This window comes from Hypanus sabinus, chromosome 27 (assembly GCF_030144855.1).
Source record: "Hypanus sabinus isolate sHypSab1 chromosome 27, sHypSab1.hap1, whole genome shotgun sequence".
NCBI classification, from domain to species: Eukaryota; Metazoa; Chordata; class Chondrichthyes; order Myliobatiformes; family Dasyatidae; genus Hypanus; species Hypanus sabinus.
This window is the reverse complement of record NC_082732.1, coordinates 35,198,580-35,214,080: the sequence shown is the minus strand read 5'-3', so window position 1 is coordinate 35,214,080 and position 15,501 is coordinate 35,198,580. Positions and strand designations below refer to the sequence as shown.

The window sequence follows — 15,501 nt, the reverse complement described above, 5'->3', positions numbered from 1 at the left end:
ATTGCTGCCTTCTGTACGGTGTCTTTACAAGATGGGTGGACCAGCCATTATCAATACTCTTTAGAGATTTTCTGCCTGGTGTTGGTGATTGCATAACCAAGATGTGTGATGTGCGCCGGCTACTCATCCAACCATCCATCTGCTCCCACGATTTTTCATGCCCCTGATCGGGAGGTGGGGATGTGCTACTAAGCAGGTGTCACACCTTGTCCAGGGGTGACCTGCAGGCCAGCGGAGGGAAATTGCACCTCACACTTCCTCTGCTAGAGGCACATCTCCAACCCACCATCCTTATCTGAACATCTCTAAAAGGAGGGGTCTTCAATGTGGACCACTCTGAAGCCTTGGCTTAAATATTGGAGCACATGACTCATGGGCAAGATTGGGACCCATGATGTTCTGGTCTACCAAATGAGGGCAAAAGCACCAAAAGTGAGCCTTAGCACTCCTCAACGTAACCATGCTTTTAACCCATAAGTAGAGAACTAAGGTTTTGATCTTATGCCCACGTATTTAAATACCAATCCATTAGTATTAGATAATTGCTTAACACTGGGTGGCCTGTTTCATTGATTTCTCACTTAAAGTATAATATTACCGTGATCGATTGGTATAATTAATCCAAAGTATTCAGTTTGATGAAGTTATTACCATTCTTGATCATTTATATTCTTGTCAGTCTCTCTTCTCATGAGTCATTATCTGCCACGTGAGGAATTGGATTGACTAGAATCCTGGTGTGAAATGTTTGATAAGTTGCCTGCAGTCTGTGATTCCAGCCCATCTCTTGGGTGTCAGGTGCACAGGGATAACACAGTACAATGCAGCAGTGCTTGTGGCTCTCTTCAACTGCATCAGGAAGAGTCTGAATTGTACTGGTGAGGATCATCACCAGTCAGAAGCAGAGACCTTCCCCACAAGGAGGGAAATCTGCCGCCCCAGCGGGCATCGCGGTAGCGTAGCAGCTGGTATAAAGCTTTACAGCGCCAACGATCGGGGTTCACTTCCCCTCACGCCCCCCCCCCCCCCACTCTCTGCAAGGAGCTTGTGCTTTCTCCCTGTGTCTGCATCGGATTCATCCAGTGCTCCGGTTTCAAAGCATACAGAGATCTTTCCAAAGACGTCTGGGTTAGTAAATTTTGGGCTTGCTGTGTTGGCATCAGAAGCTTGCTAAATCTTACGGATCGAACTGTGTTAGAGAGTGACGCGGACATATTTCACTATCTTTCAATGTACATGTGACAAGTAAGGCTAATCTTTAAATCTTTGCAATATTCCACTAAATATTTTCACTATAATAACACCGGACAACAGCTTTTTGCTAGTATTGCTTCTTCAGAACCTTTTTTTTGTTTATGATAGGCTACATGAGGCTGAACACAAATATAATTTCAGACCACTTGTATCACATAGGAATTTGGAGAAAGAAGAAATTAACTTTTATTGAATGAAATGCATTTAATTTCATAATGGTGCTGACATTTTGCAATAGTTCAACTGAACTAACAATGTTTTGTTAATGATTTTCATTTGTGCTCAGTGTCTGAGGCTTCTCACTTAAGTATCCAAAAATAATCAGCCAGCACTGACGGATTCTAGTTGTCCTGATACTGTTTCTCTATGCCTGCAATGTCCTGGTAAAACCTTTCACCGTGATTGTCACTGACAATGGCAAGATTTGCAGAGGTGAAATCAATTTGGCAATGCAGAAGGTAAACCTTTAGTGACATTTTGCACTTTATTGTTTTGTGTGCTTGAAGCATATTGTCAACCAGCTCCACGTAGTTTGGTGCTCTGTAGCTGCCAAGAAAACTTTCAATAACATCCTTGAATGCTTTCCATGCAATTTTCTCCGGTCCCACTAGATGTTCTTCGAATTGACTGTCATTTGTGGACCTTAACACTGGCGTCAGTTATTTTAACGAATTATGAATTGAAATAACAAATACAGGCGATTTCAGAAAAACGGTGCGTGATAGGGAAATTTCATGGTGATCTTCGTGATTAGCAGCCCAAAATCTATTTGATACACCCAAAAGTATTCAGGAAGCAAAGTCTTTGTTGTCCTGAGCAATGTAATACAATTGCTGCCACTTGCTGGAATTTTCTATTACAAATTTATGTGTCTGAAAAGCAGATAAACAAGAAGAAATTCTGGCTGAGTCACCACCGCTAACAATATATCCCAGAATCCTTCATCCTATGGCCTACAACCTATTCGATTGTCACCTCTCACGTCCCACAATGCCAGTGGCCTCTGCCTTTTAACCACTCAGTTTAGTTAATGCCAACAGAAAATTAGCACTTGGTCCCTTGCTTGACTGTTAAAACTTACCCATTAAATTTCCTAGCTGCAATTTGTATAATGAAATATTAAAGTAAATGCAAGAAAATTCTGTAATATTCCTTGTGGGTTGCTGGTTGCTGTCTGTGAATATTTAATTTTTAATTGCCAAAGATATTGAGGTCTGGCAAACCAATCTGTGCTTGAGTGCCCAAAATGATATGCATCAAGCCTTAAGCACAAGAGATTCTGCTGGCTCTAGAAATCCAGAGCAACATGCACAAAATGCTGGAGGAACTCAGCAGGTTGGGTAGCATCTATGGAAAGGAATAAACAGTCGATGTTTTGTACTGAGACGGGGAAGGAAGAAGCTAGAATAAGAAGACGGGTGGAGGGGAAAGAGTAGAAGCTAGACAGTGATGGATGAAGCCAGGTGAATGGGGAGTTGGATGGAGTGGGAGGGGAAGGAAGGAAGAAGCAGGGAGGTGATTGGTGGGAAAGTCAAGGCTGGAGAAGAGGGAATCTGACTGGAGAAGACAGTGAGCCATGGGAGAAAGGGAAGGAGGAGGGGCACCAGAGGGAAGTGATGGGCAAGTCAAGAGAAGAGAAGAGGTAAGAGGGGAGCATGCTCACAATGTTCAGGAGAACATCACAAGCAACATCAATATTAATAACAACAACAGTAAAACATGTGCCTTTCCTCCCACATGCACCCACGAACATATAGTCCTCCAACCCCAGGGCAAGCCATGTACGGTTCTCCAGTCATAAGATTACTCACAGACTTCAGGACTCCGACTTCAAGTCAAGTCATTTCAACCATAACTGCTGGTACAGTACGCAGTAAAAATGAAGCACGGTCCTTCTATAGTAGACTCACAGACCCAGGACAATGATGGGCATTGTGTTGTTAGGACTGCCTTCATTTAATCAAACGGAGTGTAAAAATGCTGACTTGTGCCTGTGGAAAGGCTTTAAGTGACTCACTGGCTGCGGGATATTTGCTTCGAACTTGTGCTTGTAACCACTGTATTTGGTTTAGTTGGGTTTCTGATGAAGGACGATGCCCAGCACGTTGAGGGTGGGCTGCTTGATAACAATAATACCACGGAAAGTGCAGAGGCCTCATTAGAATTCCTCTTGTTGGATATGGTCTGTGGGGGGAAAGAACACTTCCTGTGAACAAAATGGGGCGAAAGTTTGTAAAAACTAATACTGACAGCAGTGAATAGCTCAACTGTGAGAATAGAAGAACAGGAGCAAAAAGAAACGTCAGAAAGAAGTGTGGAAAGTGAGATCCAGAATAAGCCATGATGGAATGGCGGAGTAGACTCGATGGGCTGAATGGCCTAATTCTGCTCCTATGTCTTGTGTTCTAGGACCATCCTAGGCTCTGTGCACTCATGTCGCAGGTGTGCAGCAACAGCGCCATCTTCTGGCTGGTTCATTAAACAACGACATTGCTCTTTTGGATAGTGAATAAACATCCCTTGGTTCTATTTTAAAGAATAGGGGAGTTACTGCAAGCCAATATACACCACTCAGTAGACACTTTATTTGGTATACATGTACACCCGTTTGTTAATGCAAATATGTAATCACTAAAGCTTCACCTATTACCTTCTAGCTATCCTGTTCCCCTCCCCCATCATTTTATTCTGGCATTTTCCTCCTCCCTTTCCTGTCCTGAAGGAAGGTCTCGGCCCAAACCATCAACTGTTCTTTCATTTCCCTAGACACTGCCTGACTTGCTGGGTTCCTCCAGCATTTTGTGTGTGCCGCTTTGGATTTCCAGCATCTGCAGAACGTCTCGTAAATATGCAATCAGCCAATCGCGTAGCAGCAACTCAATGCATAAAAAATGTGCGGACATGATCTAGAGGTTCAGTTGTTGTTCAGACCAAACATCAGAATAGGGATGACTTTGACCGTGGAATGATTGTTGGTGCCTGATGTTCGTTTGCATATCTCTGATCTCCTGGGATTTTCACATACAACAGGCTCTGGAGTTTAGAGTTTACAGAGAATTGTGTGAAAAACATCCAGTGAATGGCAGTTCTACGGGTGAAAATGCCTTCCGAATGAGAGTGATCAGAGAAGATTGGCCAGACTGGTTCAAGCTGATAGGAAGGCAATAACTCAAATAACCACGTTTTCCAATAGTGATGTGCCAAAGAGCATATCTGAGTGTACGACACATCGAACCTCAAAGTGTAAGTGCTGTAGCAGCAGAAAACCGCAAACGTTCCTGCTGTACCTAATAAAGTGATCACCGAGTGTATTATCCCTCAACCATATTGGTAAAACCATTTCTTATCACATTGGTTTCTCACTTTGCCAAGGGTGCTTTTTTCCCTGCCAGCCAAGCTTATGAAACCAGAGTTTCAGCATTCAAGTGGTCATCTCGTGGAGAACCAAAGCTGCACTCGAAGTGCCAACCCTTTGATCAGATGTTGACCCTCTGCCTCAAGTGGGTACAGTGCCATTTGGAAGAAAAGCAGGATAAATTTCACCTGTTCTTTCCTGGCTTCCAGTCGAGCTGATTCAATCATTATCTTTGTAACGTTGGAGGGATCTTGCTGTGAATTGAGTGGTTGATGATGCAGTACAAAACGCACTTCAATGACCATACATATTGGAATATCCTGAGGTTGTGGAAGGTGCTATATGAATGCAATTTGTTGTTGTTTGAGAGGTGCAATATAAATGCAATTGTTTGATGTATGAGAATACGTAATGAAGGATAATTCAGGAAGATAATTAGAAGGGCTGATTTGTAATCGATTGATATACTTTTGAGCAAATTATGCCCCTTCATATTATGAAGGGACATAATTTTACGGTGATTGGAGACAAGTTATGTTCTATGTTCTATGGAATTTAAGGTGGCAGGGTTTAAGGGTCAGCCCAACATTGAGGGCTGAATGGCCTGTACTGTGCTGTATTGTTCTATGAAAGTATAGGGGGATTGTCAGAAGGGGTGGTGGTTGAGGCAGATACATTAGGGGCTTTTAACAAACCCTTAGAGAGGCACATGGATGAATGCAAATTGGAGGGCGATGCAGGAGGGAAGGGTTAGATTGATCTTGGGAGTAGGTGAGAAGTTTGACGCAGCATCATGGGACAAGGGGCTTGCATTATGTTGTAACGTTCTAAGTTCCATATGTTTCTTTACTAAATTTACTAATGTATGAAAAACTGGAATTGTTGGTGAATAAAAACAGTAAAAAAAAATTGAGGTAGTTTCTCACTTTTTTCTCTCCTCCCTCACTCGCCTGCTTTCCCCCTCACTTGGCTTTACCTATCGCATGCTGGTACACCTTCCCCACCCCTCCCCACCTTCCTGTACTGGCTTCTTTCATCTTCCTTACCAGTGCTGATGAAGGGTGTCACTATGAAAATAGATCCTGACTGACAGCTGAATTCCTCCAGCATTTTGTGTGTGTGTGTTTTACACAAGGAAAAGATGGGAATCAGGGTACCTACTGGTCGAGGAAGTTAAGTCTGGATGTATTCCTTTGTTTTGCATAACCCTTAGCACATACGTGACCATGGAAACGCTCACTGCGGGCACCAGGCTGCATTGATGTTTTATCTTTAACACAAACTGCCGGAGATTGAGTGAGACACCCTGTGCAACTGGCGGTGTTACAGGGTAAGAGAATTTCAAACGGAGAGACTAATTCCTTAACCAGAGAGTCTAATATTGAAGGAATATCACAGGTGAGCCAAAGGTCCAGACGTGACTGGTGTACCCCCTTCACTTTACGACTATGGTTTTCATTAAGGATAAGTCAGAAGCTCTGCCTTCAGCTCCCTGCTGCTGCCCTGTGTCTCTGGGTGTCTCTTGCTGGTTCACTGACATTAATTTGTTTCCTCCCCTCACTAGATCAGGTATGTGAAGAGGATGAGAGCGTTCTATCACTGAAACAGGTAAGCGCTGTGATAATATGCTGGGGTTTGATGTGTCGCCTGCAGGAGAGTTGTAGCAGTATCAGAGCGGGGTGGCTGTGCGTGGAAGTGATTTTGGGGGTTGATGTATGAGGGAGTGGCACTGGGATGTCACAGCGAGGTGTGTGTGAGAGTGGTGTTGGGGAGTCAGAGTGGGGCTAGTGTGTGTGAGAGTGGTGTTGGGGTGTCAGAGTGGGGTTAGTGTGTGTGAGAGAGGTGTTGGGGTGTCAGAGTGGGGTTAGTGTGTGTGAGAGTGGTGTTGGGGTGTCAGAGTGGGGTTAGTGTGTGTGAGAGTGGTATTGGGTGTCAGAGTGGGGTTAGTGTGTGTGAGAGTGGTGTTGGGGTGTCAGAGTGGGGTTAGTGTGTGTGAGAGTGGTGTTGGGTGTCAGAGTGGGGTTAGTGTGTGTGAGAGTGGTGTTGGGGTGTCAGAGTGGGGTTAGTGTGTGTGAGAGTGGTGTTGGGGTGTCAGAGTGGGGTTAGTGTGTGTGAGAGTGGTGTTGGGGTGTCAGAGTGGGGTTAGTGTGTGTGAGAGAGGCGTTGGGGTGTCAGAGTGGGGTTAGTGTGTGTGAGAGTGGTGTTGGGTGTCAGACTGGGGTTAGTGTGTGTGAGAGTGGTGTTGGGGAGTCAGAGTGGGGTTAGTGTGTGTGAGAGTGGTGTTGGGGTGTCAGAGTGGGGTTAGTGTGTGTGAGAGAGGTGTTGGGGTGTCAGAGTGGGGTTAGTGTGTGTGAGAGTGGTGTTGGGTGTCAGACTGGGGTTAGTGTGTGTGAGAGTGGTGTAGGGGAGTCAGAATGGGGTTAGTGTGTGAGAGAGAGGTGTTGGGGTGTCAGACTGGGGTTAGTGTGTGTGAGAGTGGTGTTGGGGTGTCAGAGCGGGGTTAGTGTGTGTGAGAGAGGCGATGGGGTGTCAGAGTGGGGTTAGTGTGTGTGAGAGTGGTGTTGGGGTGTCAGAGCGGGGTTAGTGTGTGTGAGAGAGGCGTTGGGGTGTCAGAGTGGGGTTAGTGTGTGTGAGAGTGGTGTTGGGGAGTCAGAGTGGGGCTAGTGTGTGTGAGGGAGGCGTTGGGGTGTCAGAGTGGGGTTAGTGTGTGTGAGAGTGGTGTTGGGGTGTCAGAGCGGGGTTAGTGTGTGTGAGAGAGGAGTTGGGGTGTCAGAGTGGGGTTAGTGTGTGTGAGAGTGGTGTTGGGGTGTCAGACTGGGGTTAGTGTGTGTGAGAGTGGTGTTGGGGAGTCAGAGTGGGGCTAGTGTGTGTGAGGGAGGCGTTGGGGTGTCAGAGTGGGGTTAGTGTGTGTGAGAGTGGTGTTGGGGTGTCAGAGTGGGGTTAGTGTGTGTGAGAGTGGTGTTGGGGTGTCAGAGTGGGGTTAGTGTGTGTGAGAGTGGTGTTGGGTGTCAGAGTGGGGTTAGTGTGTGTGAGAGTGGTGTTGGGGTGTCAGAGTGGGGTTAGTGTGTGTGAGAGTGGTGTTGGGGTGTCAGAGTGGGGTTAGTGTGTGTGAGAGAGGTGTTGGGGTGTCAGAGTGGGGTTAGTGTGTGTGAGAGTGGTGTTGGGGTGTCAGAGCGGGGTTAGTGTGTGTGAGAGAGGCGATGGGGTGTCAGAGTGGGGTTAGTGTGTGTGAGAGTGGTGTTGGGGTGTCAGACTGGGGTTAGTGTGTGTGAGAGTGGTGTTGGGGAGTCAGAGTGGGGCTAGTGTGTGTGAGGGAGGCGTTGGGGTGTCAGAGTGGGGTTAGTGTGTGTGAGAGTGGTGTTGGGGTGTCAGAGCGGGGTTAGTGTGTGTGAGAGAGGCGTTGGGGTGTCAGAGTGGGGTTAGTGTGTGTGAGAGTGGTGTTGGGGTGTCAGAGTGGGGTTAGTGTGTGTGAGAGTGGTGTTGGGGTGTCAGAGTGGGGTTAGTGTGTGTGAGAGTGGTGTTGGGGTGTCAGAGCGGGGTTAGTGTGTGTGAGAGAGGCGTTGGGGTGTCAGAGTGGGGTTAGTGTGTGTGAGAGTGGTGTTGGGGTGTCAGACTGGGGTTAGTGTGTGTGAGAGTGGTGTTGGGGAGTCAGAGTGGGGCTAGTGTGTGTGAGGGAGGCGTTGGGGTGTCAGAGTGGGGTTAGTGTGTGTGAGAGTGGTGTTGGGGTGTCAGAGCGGGGTTAGTGTGTGTGAGAGAGGCGTTGGGGTGTCAGAGTGGGGTTAGTGTGTGTGAGAGTGGTGTTGGGGTGTCAGACTGGGGTTAGTGTGTGTGAGAGTGGTGTTGGGGAGTCAGAGTGGGGCTAGTGTGTGTGAGGGAGGCGTTGGGGTGTCAGAGTGGGGTTAGTGTGTGTGAGAGTGGTGTTGGGGTGTCAGAGTGGGGTTAGTGTGTGTGAGAGTGGTGTTGGGGTGTCAGAGTGGGGTTAGTGTGTGTGAGAGTGGTGTTGGGTGTCAGAGTGGGGTTAGTGTGTGTGAGAGTGGTGTTGGGGTGTCACAGTGGGGTTAGTGTGTGTGAGAGTGGTGTTGGGGTGTCAGAGTGGGGTTAGTGTGTGTGAGAGAGGTGTTGGGGTGTCAGAGTGAGGTTAGTGTGTGTGAGAGTGGTGTTGGGTGTCAGAGTGGGGTTAGTGCGTGTGAGAGTGGTGTTGGGGTGTCAGAGTGGGGTTAGTGTGTGTGAGAGAGGCGTTGGGGTGTCAGAGTGGGGTTAGTGTGTGTGAGAGTGGTGTTGGGTGTCAGACTGGGGTTAGTGTGTGTGAGAGTGGTGTTGGGGAGTCAGAGTGGGGTTAGTGTGTGTGAGAGAGGTGTTGGGGTGTCAGAGTGGGGTTAGTGTGTGTGAGAGAGGTGTTGGGGTGTCAGAGTGGGGTTAGTGTGTGTGAGAGTGGTGTTGGGGTGTCAGAGCGGGGTTAGTGTGTGTGAGAGAGGTGTTGGGGTGTCAGAGCGGGGTTAGTGTGTGTGAGAGTGGTGTTGGGGTGTCAGAGTGGGGTTAGTGTGTGTGAGAGTGGTGTTGGGGTGTCAGAGTGGGGTTAGTGTGTGTGAGAGTGGTATTGGGGTATTAAAGTGGGATTGTTGAGTGTGGGAGTGGTATTGGGGTGTCAGTGAGGTTTGGTGCTGAATTATCAGACATATTGGTAGCTGTGATAATGGTGCTGAGGGGTCAGAGAGGGATTTCAGTGTGTGGCATTGGGGTTGGATGGCTGTGCTGAGTGTGATATTGGCTTTCTGAAGTGGTGAAGTATTGGTTGTGGTGTTGGGAGTTTGGGAGTGGTGTTGGGGGTGTAGGAGTGGTGTTGTTGGGGGTGTAGGAGTGATGTATTGTGTGTGGTGGTGTTGGTGTGCGAGTGGTGTACTGGGTGTGGGATTGGTGTTGGGGGTGTGGGAGTGGTGTTGTACTGTGTGTAGTGGTGTTGGGGGTGTGGGAGTGGTGTTGTACTGTGTGTGGTGGTGTTGGTGTGGGAGTGGTGTTGTACTGTGTGTGGTGGTGTTGGGGGTGTGGGAGTGGTGTTGTACTGTGTGTAGTGGTGTTGGGGGTGTGGGAGTGATGTTGTACTCTGTGTGGTGGTGTTGAGGGTGTGGGAGTGGTGTTGTACTGTGTGTGGTGGTGTTGGGGGTGTGGGAGTCGTGTTGTACTGTGTTTGGTGGTGTTGGGGGTGTGGGAGCGGTGATGTACTGTGTGTGGTGGTGTTGGGGGTGTGGGAGTGGTGTTGTACTATGTGTGTGGTGGTGGGGGTGTGGGAGTCGTGTTGTACTGTGTGTGGTGGTGTTGGGGGTGTGGGAGTGATGTTGTACTGTGTTTGGTGGTGTTGGGGGTGTGGGAGTGATGTTGTACTCTGTGTGTGGTGGTGGGGGTGTGGGAGTGGTGTTGTACTATGTGTGTGGTGGTGGGGGTGTGGGAGTGGTGTTGTACTGTGTGTGGTGGTGTTGGGGGTGTGGGAGTGGTGTTGTACTGTGTGTGGTGGTGTTGGGGGTGTGGGAGTGATGTTGTACTGTGTTTGGTGGTGTTGGGGGTGTGGGAGTGGTGTTGTATTGTGTGTGGTGGTGTTGGGGGTGTGGGAGTGGTGTTGTACTGTGTGTGGTGGTGTTGGGGGTGTGGGAGTGATGTTGTACTGTGTTTGGTGGTGTTGGGGGTGTGGGAGTGGTGTTGTACTGTGTGTGGTGGTGTTGGGGGTGTGGGAGTGATGTTGTACTGTGTTTGGTGGTGTTGGGGGTGTGGGAGTGGTGTTGTATTGTGTGTGGTGGTGTTGTGGGTGTGGGAGTCGTGTTGTACTGTGTTTGGTGGTGTTGAGAGTGTGGGAGTGGTGTTGTACTGTGTGTGTGGTGGTGGGGGTGTGGGAGTCGTGTTGTACTGTGTGTGGTGGTGTTGGGGGTGTGGGAGTGATGTATTGTGTGTGGTGGTGTTGGGGGTGTGGGAGTGGTGTTGTACTATGTGTGTGGTGGTGGGGGTGTGGGAGTCGTGTTGTACTGTGTGTGGTGGTGTTGGGGGTGTGGGAGTGGTGTTGTACTATGTGTGTGGTGGTGGGGGTGTGGGAGTCGTGTTGTACTGTGTGTGGTGGTGTTGGGGGTGTGGGAGTGGTGTTGTACTGTGTTTGGTGGTGGGGGTGTGGGAGTGATGTTGTACTGTGTGTGGTGGTGTTGGGGGTGTGGGAGTGGTGTTGTACTGTGTGTGGTGGTGTTGAGGGTGTGGGAGTGGTGTTGTACTATGTGTGTGGTGGTGGGGGTGTGGGAGCGGTGATGTACTGTGTGTGGTGGTGTTGGGGGTGTGGGAGTGGTGTTGTACTGTGTGTGTGGTGTTGGGAGTGTGGGAGTGGTGTTGTACTGTGTGTGTGGTGGTGGGGGTGTGGGAGTGGTGTTGTACTGTGTGTGGTGGTGGGGGTGTGGGAGTGGTGTTGTACTGTGTGTGGTGGTGTTGGGAGTGTGGGAGTGGTGTTGTACTGTGTGTGTGGTGGTGGGGGTGTGGGAGTGGTGTTGTACTGTGTGTGGTGGTGGGGGTGTGGGAGTGGTGTTGTACTGTGTGTGGTGGTGGGGGTGTGGGAGTGGTGTTGTACTATGTGTGTGGTGGTGGGGGTGTGGGAGCGGTGATGTATTGTGTTTGCCCCTTAAACCTGTTATTGATAATCTGTCACCTCAGTGCTCCTTTCTTCTGCTGTGCAGGTGGTGATGATGTATCGACTGTGCGCCATGAAGTGGCGGGAGGCCCCGCTATCCCTCGTCTCACTGGAACTGGTTTAGTCCTAGAATGCCTCTTCTGACCGGTGCCCCTGCACTCAGTCTGCTCCAGGTCCCAGGCAATGGGAGCTCCACGGTCGACCATGAGTGAGAACGCGGATGAGCAGAGCTTGTACAGCAATGCGTTGGCGTGGCTGATCTGTTCGGGGGTGTCTCTGCTGGCCAACGCCTGGGGAATCCTGAGCATCAGCGCCAAGCAGAAGAAATGGAAACCGTTGGAGTTCCTCATCTGCACTTTGGCCGGGACGCACATTCTTAACGTTGCCATCCCTATCACCATGTACTCGGTCATCCAGCTCAGGAGGCAACACTCCGACTACGAATGGAACGAGGGGCTGTGCAAAGTGTTCGTCTCCACATTTTACACCCTGACCCTGGTGACCTGCTTCTCCGTCACCTCTCTGTCTTACCACCGCATGTGGATGGTGCGCTGGCCTGTCAATTACAGGTAAGGGGGCGGGACATTACTGGGAGAGAACTCAGTTCAGAACTTACTGGGAATGCGGCTTCAATGAATTCCGTCTTACCGTATTGTCATGGCAACCTCCTCCTGGGGAGGAGTGCACCCCACTCCCCACCTGATGTTAGCAGTAAACTGAGTGCAAGTCATTACTTGACTTAGGCATTAAATTAAAATGCAGACTTTATGTCAATAATCTGTCGGCTCAGACCCAAGGGTGTGACTTTAGGAATTGTGGGAAAGAGATTTCCCTGGGGAAAATATGTCTTTCTGGTACACACATACTCTTTAATCCCTCGGGCATCTGAATCCCATCAAACTTACAAACTCCTGGAGGAACTCAGCAGGTCAGGCAGCATCCATGGAAGGGAATAAAGAGTTGGCTTTTTGCGCCGAGACCCTTTGTCAGGATTAGAAATGGAAGGGGCAGAAGCCAGAATAAGAAGATCACATGTGGAAGTCCAAGTGGTTGAAAAGGAAGGAAGCTAATAGGAGAGGACAGTGGACCATGGAAGAAAAGGGAGGGGCATTAATTGAAGGAAATGGGCAGGTGAGGAAGGAACAGGTGAGAGGGGGAACCAGAGATGGGAATGGAAAAAGAGAGAAGGGAGTTGAGGGGGGGGGAGGGGAGAGAGAAATTACTGGATCTGAAGGAAATCGATGTTCATGACATCAGATTGGAGGACAACCAGATGAAAAATGAAGTGTTGCTCCTCTAATTTGAGTGTGACGTCATTGTGGCATTAGAGGAGACCATAGTCAGGCATGTTGGAATGGTAATGAGAAGTTGGAATGACATGGGTTCAATTTCTCCTCGTTCCCCTCCATAGATGCTGCCCAATCTGCTGAGTTTGTCCAGCATTTTGAGTGTGTTGCTCAAGATTTCCAGCATCTGAAAAACTGCTGTGTTAGGTACTTTGTCATTGTGGTTTTGTATTTGATATCTGCACATTCCAAATTAATCATTGATGACTAACCTCAGTCATTACCTATATACGCTCGAGGTTGAATGACCCACTTATGTTTCTACTTGAGACAGTGCCTGCATAAACGTGAAGGATTCAAGATGTATTCCATCATTCATAGCAATAGAGGAGCTAAGGGTTTGGGACTGGGTCACCTATCTTTTATAAGTTGAGATGGGAACAAAGATTCTTTCACAAACACTAGTGGGAGGAAGACTTAGATGGAATGTACCCGGGCAGACAGCTGCTTGTGTTTATGGTTTTTTTTCCCAAGATACTTTCATTCATGTCTACTGTTTCCTAAGATTTCTCAAAATGGAAATATAATATTCAGTTTCTCAAACCCTAGTCAACCAACATTACCCTATCTCAGATGTTCGATGGTTCAATTTAATATCACAGAACGTATGCAGTACACAACCTGAAATTCTTACATCCACGAAACCAAAAAATAATCCCAAAAGGTAAATGTCAGAACATGTTAGAACACCCCACGTACAAGCAGTAGCAAAGCCCCCAACACCATGATCTAGAGTCCATTAAAAACTACGGTTGAGAGAGAGAGAGATATCACTCCTGCCACAACGCGATGTTGGTAACACATCTACTTGATTTTTTTGTGCACTAACATCTGGAGTTACTTTTGTCAGGCATCCTTGTATCTCTATGTCCGAATCCTACAAGAGAATCAAGACTGGCATCTATTGGGTAACATTCTGAGCTGGCAGGCTGCACTATACAATCAATTGCCACTTTATTTGGAACTTCCTGTATCGAAGAAAGTGGCCACTGAGTGTATGTTTGTGGTCGTCTGCTGCAGTAGCTAATCTCTTTCAAGGTTCGACATGTTGTGCATTCTGAGATGCTCTTCTGCACACCACTGTTCTAACATGGTTATTTGAGCTACTGTTGCCTTCCTGGCAGCTTGAACCAGTCTAGCTCTTCTCTCTCATTAATAAGGCATTTTCACCCAGAGAACTGTTGCTCTCTGAATGCTTTTTGTTCCTTGCACCATTCTCTGTAAACTCTAGAGACTGCCCGGGAGATTTCTGAGATACTCAAACCACCCTGTCTGGCACCAACATTCATTCCACAGTCAAAGTCACTGAGATCCCTATCCTGGTGTTCGGTCTGAACAAATAACTGAACTTCTTGACCATGCGTTTGTGCATTGAGTTGCTGCCACATGATGGGCTGATTGGATTGCTGCATTAACGAGCAGGTGTACTGAATATAGTGGCCAATGAGGGTAGGTAGATGTTAAAACTGGAGTGAGAAGAAGGTAGGGTAGGTGTTCTGAAAAGAATGAAAAACAAAAGTATGTAATGTCCTTGTTCAGTGCTGTCTATCTCAGTCTGTTCATTCTGTTTGCTAAAATACTCTCAAAGATAGTATTTAATTCCAGATGGGGGGTAACCTGTATTTTAGATATCATTTTGTGCTTTAAATAAATGCAGCTGTTATGTGGATGTAGCCTATTTCCATAGCAACCAGGCAGTTGGTTTGTGGATAAGAATATCTGTAATCTGTATGGCTGAATTCAGCTCTTTTCCAATGGCACATTGCAGACTTAAAACTGACCGATGTGTTCTCTTGTCCAGTGGAAGTCTCCCTCAGATATCACCATCCTTTGAGTTACTGTTGCCTTCCTGTCAGCCTGAACCAGTCTGGCCATTCTCCTCTGCCCTCTCTCATCAACAAGGCATTTTTGCCCACAGAACTGCTGCTCACTGGGTGTTTTTGTTTCTCACAAGATTTTCAGTAAATGAGAGACTTGTGCATGAAAATCACAGGAGATCAACAGTTTCTAAGATACTCAAACCATACTGTCTGCCAGCAGCAATCATTCCATGGTCAAAGTCTCTCAGATCACATTTCCTCCCTACTCTAATGTTTGGTCTGAACAACCACTGAACCTCTTGACCATGTCTGCGTGCTTTTATGCAATATTGAGTTGCTGCCACTTGATTGACTGATTAAAGATATTTTCATTAATGAGCAGGTGTACAGGTGTGGCTACTACTGTGGCCACTGAGAATATGCATTACTACCATTGGTTAATACATAGACTGGATATTGATCATGTCAATGCACATTAAGAGATGCATAGCAGCCGACTGTTTGCTTTTGGCATTAATGATTGTAGTAATGTGATCATTTAAAAAATTTGGAAATAAAAATCTGGTACCAGTAAAGCCCCAAGCGGTATCACTGATGTCCTTCAGTGAGAGCATCCTGTGATGCGTAACACTGTGCACTAAAATGGTTCACTCCTGACAAAGCTGGGAACTGGCCATCGAGCTGTTTAGTTGAGTCAGATCGCCTCATCACTGGGAATAGGCAGTTCAAGAGAAGGGCCGTTACCCTCTTCTCGGAAGCAGCTGAGCAATGCAAGAGTGAATAACGGAAGCCAAAATTTAGAGAAGATAATAAGTAACTGGTTGAAAATCCAATGCCTTATTGCTGACCCCTTTGGGGTATATCCCATCCTACATTCCTGTATTCAGCTGACCAAAATGCAAGAATACACTTTATTTATTGAGACCCAGCCGTGCCTCCCAGTGATTTTCCCTGATTTGACCCTACTGGTACGTCTTTTGACTGTGGGAGGAAACCGGAGCACCCAGAGGGAACCCACACAGTCACGGGGATGAACGTACAAACTCCTTACAGGCAGCAAATTTGTTTTAA

The 15,501-nt window shown here is 47.6% G+C and overlaps 1 protein-coding gene across 1 annotated transcript in view; it reads left to right on the top strand.

The window, feature by feature from the left end:
• LOC132382216 (probable G-protein coupled receptor 153) overlaps nt 1–15,501 on the top strand; it is a 108,784-nt gene that overhangs the window by 46,143 nt on the left and 47,140 nt on the right. The window contains exons 2-3 of the mRNA XM_059952219.1: nt 6,174–6,217; nt 11,311–11,833. Of these exons, the coding sequence (XP_059808202.1) occupies nt 11,448–11,833 (386 nt within the window). The 5' untranslated portion in view covers nt 6,174–6,217; nt 11,311–11,447. The remainder of the gene's footprint in view (nt 1–6,173; nt 6,218–11,310; nt 11,834–15,501) is intronic.